This window comes from Chelonoidis abingdonii, chromosome 11, assembly GCF_003597395.2.
Source record: "Chelonoidis abingdonii isolate Lonesome George chromosome 11, CheloAbing_2.0, whole genome shotgun sequence".
Lineage (NCBI taxonomy): Eukaryota > Metazoa > Chordata > Testudines > Testudinidae > Chelonoidis > Chelonoidis abingdonii.
In genome coordinates, this window is record NC_133779.1 from 15,868,709 (window position 1) to 15,873,806 (window position 5,098).

Consider the following 5,098-nt stretch of genomic DNA (forward strand, 5'->3'; position numbering starts at 1 on the left):
GATGATGGAGGGATGCAGGGTGGGATGGAGGGATGATGCAGGGACGGATGATAGAGGGATGAAGGGATGATAGAGGGAGAGAGGGAGCGAGGGATGATGGAGGGATGCAGGGTGGGATGGAGGGATGATTGATAAGAGGGATGCAGGGATGATGGAGGGATGCAGGGTGGAATGGAGGGATGATTGATGGAGGGCTGCAGGGTGGGATGCAGGGATGATAGAGGGAGAGAGGGAGGGAGGGATGATGGAGGGATGCAGGGTGGGATGGAGGGATGATTGATAGAGGGATGGAGGGATGATGGAGGGATGCAGGGTGGGATGGAGGGATGATTGATAGAGGGATGCAGGGATGATGGAGGGATGCAGGGTGGGATGGAGGGGTGATGCAAGGATGAAGTGATGATGGATGGATGCAGGGTGGGATGGAGGGATGATTGATGGAGGGATGCAGGGTGGGATGGAGGGATGATGCAGGGAGGGATGATAGAGGGATGCAGGGATGATAGAGGGAGAGAGGGAGGAAGGGATGATGGAGGGAAGGATTTAGGGATGACAGAGGGATGCAGGGTGGGATGGAGGGATGATTGATGAAGGGATGCAGGGTGGGATGGAGAGATGATGGATGATAGAGGGATGCAGGGATGATGGAGGAAGAGAGGGAGGGAGGGATGATGGAGGGATGCAGGGTGGGATGGAGGGATGATAGACGGCTGGAGGGATGATGGATGGATGCACAGACGATGGAGGGAGGGATGATGGAGGGAGGAAGGGAGGGAGGGATGACAGAGGGATGCAGGATGGGATGGAGGGATGACAGAGGGATGCCAGAGGGTTTGAGGAGAGCTGGAGGAGAGCTGGGAGCTCAGATAAATCTGACAGAGTTTCTATCACTAATCCCAGCCCCTGAGTCACAGCTGGGGCCAGGGAGAGAGCACCCCACCAACACCGCCCAGCCCGGCTCCTCCCCCCACTCCCAGCCCCCCCTCCTGCAGCCCAAGGGTGTGGGGACCTCGGTGCACTGCTCAGCACCCACTCCAGTCCCTGACGCACTCACGGCCTGGCGCTGCCGCAGCGTCTCTCTCACACCTTGTCCGGGCGATAAGGCCCAAAATAACCCCTCAAGTGCCCCTAATCTTGGGTCAAGGGATGGGGGTGGGCCAGGATGGGGGGAGGGGCGCTGTCTGATTGGGCCCATCCCACATCAAGGGGCAACCCCAGGGAGGGGGGTCAGGTCCAAATCCAGCCCTTTCCCCCTCCCCCACCCTCCTGAGCCCAAGGGCAGGAAATCAGAGATGGGGATTAGCGGGGGGGGAAGGGCAGCCAGCTGTTCCCCCAGTAGGACCCCCCTGGCCCAGCTCCCCCCTCACCCCGCTCAGCTGCTAATTCCATCCCTGGGCATCCAGCCTGGTCCTTCCCTCGTCATCAGGGACATGGGCTTGGCAGGGCGATGGGGGAACAGGGTGCCAGCCAGACGCTGCCAGCTGCCCCTGCCAGTGCCCCTCAATCCTGACCCACAGCCCCCCCAGCCTCTCCCTCCAGCCCTGCCAGTGCCCCTCAGTCCTGACCCCCAGCCTCTCCCTCCAGCCCTGCCGGTGCCCCTCAATCCCAACCTGCAGCCCCCCTAGTCCCACCCCCAGCTCTGCCAGTGCCCCTCACTCCCGACCCGCAGCCCCCCAGCCTCTCCCTCCAGCCCTGCCAGTGCCCCTCAATCCTGACCCACAGCCCCCACAGCCTCTCCCTCCAGCCCTGCCGGTGCCCCTCACTCCCAACCCCCAGGCCCTGCTAGCCCAGCCCTTCCCCACCCCCAAGGCTCTGCCAGTGGCTCCCCCCAAGTCATTTCAGATCCCCTAGGAGCTCTGCCTCCCCCCACAAAGTAGCCATTTCTCAGAATAGCCTGTGACGGGGGGCTGTGATGGGCTGGGGGGCGTCGCCCCCATTTTCCCACCCCCAGGGGTAAACGGGGCCCCTGGGTCTAAGTTGGGTTCCCGGCTGGTCCTCTTGGAGCCCACACAACCCCCCCGGCCACCCCCCGGCCCCGCTCCTGAGCTCAGCGCGCCCCCTGGTGGCTACATGGGCACATGGCAGGCTGTCTATGGGGGTGTATTGGGGTGACCATGGGGGTGTCTATGGGGCAGAGAGGTTGGAGGAAAGAATGTCTATGGGATGTCTCTGGGGCTGTCTATGGGGTGGAGGAGGGAGGGGGTGTCCATGGTGTGGAGAAGGGAGGGAGTGTCTGTGGTGTGGTCTGTGGGGTGGAGGAGGGAAGGGTGTCTACAGGGGTGTCTATGGGAGTGTCTGTGGGGCAGACAGGGTGGAGGAGAGAGGGATGGCTATGGGGTGGAGGAGGGAGGGGGTGGCTATGGGGCTGTCTATGGGGTGGAGGGAGGGTGGCTAGGGGGTATTTGTGGGGCAGAGGGAGTGGAGGGGGTGGCTATGGGGCAGAGGAGGTGGAGGAGGGAGAGGGTGGCTATGGGGTGGAGGGAGGGTGCCTAGGGGGTATCTGTGGGGCAGAAGGGGTGGAGGAGGGGGGGTGGCTTTGGGGCTGGCTATGGGGGTGTTGATGGGTGTGTCTGTCTCGGTCTGGTTGCCCTGGTGACAGGGCCCCTGGATTGACGGGGTGGGGCGCAGGGCCCATGCAACCTGTGGGTGAATATTAATAAGGGTCTCATTAATATTCATAATACGCTGATTAATTATCCATAGCCATAGGCCCTTAGCAACGGACAAGGCCCCCTAGGCCCTTAGCAACAGCCTGTTCTCTTTCAAGTCCGTCATCTGAGCACAGTTAGGGGCGGAGGGCAGTGAATGGCAGATTCGGTTCCCTATTGGCTGACTTGTCTGTCATTTGTAGTGATTGACGGACAAAGTTTGAGTTAGGCCTATTCGGACTTCCATTGGCTGCTTGAGCTGTCGATCTAATCAAGGAGGCTACGTGTGTTAGATTCTTAGACACTGATTGGTCAGTCTGAATGTCAATATCTAGTATGAAAGGCCGTTGAACTCATTGCGGTGTCTCATTGGTCGACCTAGAGCTCAATCTCAGCAGTGGCAGAGTTTAAGCAACCCTCTGACGCCCATTGGTTTCTCTCTCTATCATTCTTGCAAGCTGACGGGTCATACGGGAGTCGCCTCCTTCCATTGGTTGACCGTAGCTGGAAGGGGTCGGGTTTGGGGCATTCTGCTCTCCCATTGGTTGGTTCTGGGGAAGGAGGCGGGACGTTCCCCTCAGTGCCGGGCCGGGCGGCTGCGGGAGGAGGAAGCAGCCGGCGCGGCAGGACAGACGGGACGAGCCCAGGGGCCGGAGCGGGAGCCATGGAGGACGGAGTCTATGGTAGGGGCCTGGGACTGTACCACTCTTGGGGGCCGCTCGTTCTATTCCGGGGCCCCGCCCATTCCGTGCTGGCTGCCTGGGGGGCGGGGCTGGGTTGGGCTGAGCCGAACCATTCCCTCCTTTTGGGGGGGGGTTGGGCTGCACCATTTTCTTGCTGATGGGGAGGTGGCTGGGCTGTACCATTACTCCCCTGAAGGGGGGGAGGGTGGTCTGAACCATTCCTACCCCCCGAATGAGTAGATTGGGCTGTACCATTGCTTCCTGTAATGGAGAGTGAGCTCCCTTATGGGGGGGGGGAGGGAGGGAGGGATTGTGGAGGGGGTTGGGCCCAACCATTCGCTCCCAGAGGGGGAATGAGGAGAAGGTTGGACTGTGCCATTAGTGGGAGTGGGTGTTTGGGCTATACCATTCTTTGCTTATGGGGGAGTTGGGTTGTACCATTGCTTCCCATAATGGAGAGTGGGCGCCCTTATTTGGGGCGGGTGGGAGGAAAGGGTTGGGCTGAACCATTTATTCCCCTATGGGGAGAGTGCTATTGGACTGAACCATTAGCACTGTTTCCCCTGGCCCCCACCCTCCCGCACCTCTCCATTGACTCCCTGCCCCGCCCCCCGCGTTGTCCTTCGCCCGCCCCCCGGATTGTCAGCAGCGTTTATGAATTGAAAGCGCCTTGGGGCAGGGAGCTTTGTTCTGTGTTTGTACAGCCCCTGGCGCCGTGGGGCCTGATCCAGGGCTGGAGCTCTCAGGGGCCGACAGGATGCAAATAATACATACCCACGTACAGCCCCTGGCGCCATGGGGCCCAAGGCTGGGGCTAGCAGTGGTCCTGCACTGCAAATAAACAATGGGACGGGGCCAGAAAGCCTTGAGATGTCGAATTGGAAGGCAACCAAACCTGAGCTCCCAGTTTCATGCCACAGCTAAGGCCTGGAACGTGCACAGATTTTGCACTGGTCTAATCATACTGCTCCCTATGGGCCCTGCAGGGGCAGGAAATAGCTGCAGTGCAGTGCACCCTGGCCATGCCCCCATCTGCCCCCTATGGCAGCTGCGTCTATTTACTTGGCAGGGAATCCCTGTATGAACGGCCCCTGTGTCCACCTCACCCTGCAGGCGTCACCCAAAAGTCAAGAAACACTCATATGCGCCCCGTTTCCTCCCTAGCTCCTAGAGCAGGGGGTTCCTGTGTCGGGCTAACCTCTGGTCTCCATCCCAGTGCCCCCAGACCTGACCCCCGACGAGCGGCTGGAGCTGGAGAACATCCGGCGGCGGAAGCAAGAGCTGCTGGTGGAAATCCAGCGGCTGCGGGATGAGCTAAGCGAGGCCATGAACGAGGTGGAGGGTCTGGAGGTGAATGAGGGCAGGTAATGAACGTGCTGATCCCCAGAGGGGCCATGCTCCAGTGCTGTGTTAGAGGTCCCCATATACCCAGCCCCTGGGCCCCACCCCAGAGGGCTTGTACGCTGCTGGGGCTGTTCCAAGTGCTGAATCTTGTGGTTTTTCTCCATCTGACCTGCAGCAAAACCCTTCAGAGGAACCGGAAGATAGGGATGGGCCGCAAGAAATTCAACATGGATCCTAAAAAGGTAAGAGTGGAAGGGGCTGGGAGCCAGGGTGCCTGCGTTCTCTCCCCAGCTCTGGGAGGGGAGTAGGGGTGAGTGGTTAGAGGTGGGGAGGAGGGGACTGGCAGCCAGGACACCTGGGTTCTCCCCAGCTCTGGGAGGGGAGTGGGGGTGAGTGGGGGAGGGGGCTGGGAGCCAGGACGCC

At 60.7% G+C, this 5,098-nt stretch overlaps 1 protein-coding gene across 1 annotated transcript in view; it reads left to right on the plus strand.

The window, feature by feature from the left end:
• The first annotated feature begins 3,215 nt into the window (after positions 1 to 3,215).
• The window catches only part of LOC116834901 (uncharacterized), a 6,113-nt gene continuing 4,230 nt past the window's right edge, over positions 3,216 to 5,098 (plus strand). Inside the window, exons 1-3 of the mRNA XM_075070526.1 lie at positions 3,216 to 3,331; positions 4,548 to 4,695; positions 4,851 to 4,932. Coding sequence (XP_074926627.1) covers positions 3,313 to 3,331; positions 4,548 to 4,695; positions 4,851 to 4,932 — 249 coding nt within the window. The 5' untranslated portion in view covers positions 3,216 to 3,312. The remainder of the gene's footprint in view (positions 3,332 to 4,547; positions 4,696 to 4,850; positions 4,933 to 5,098) is intronic.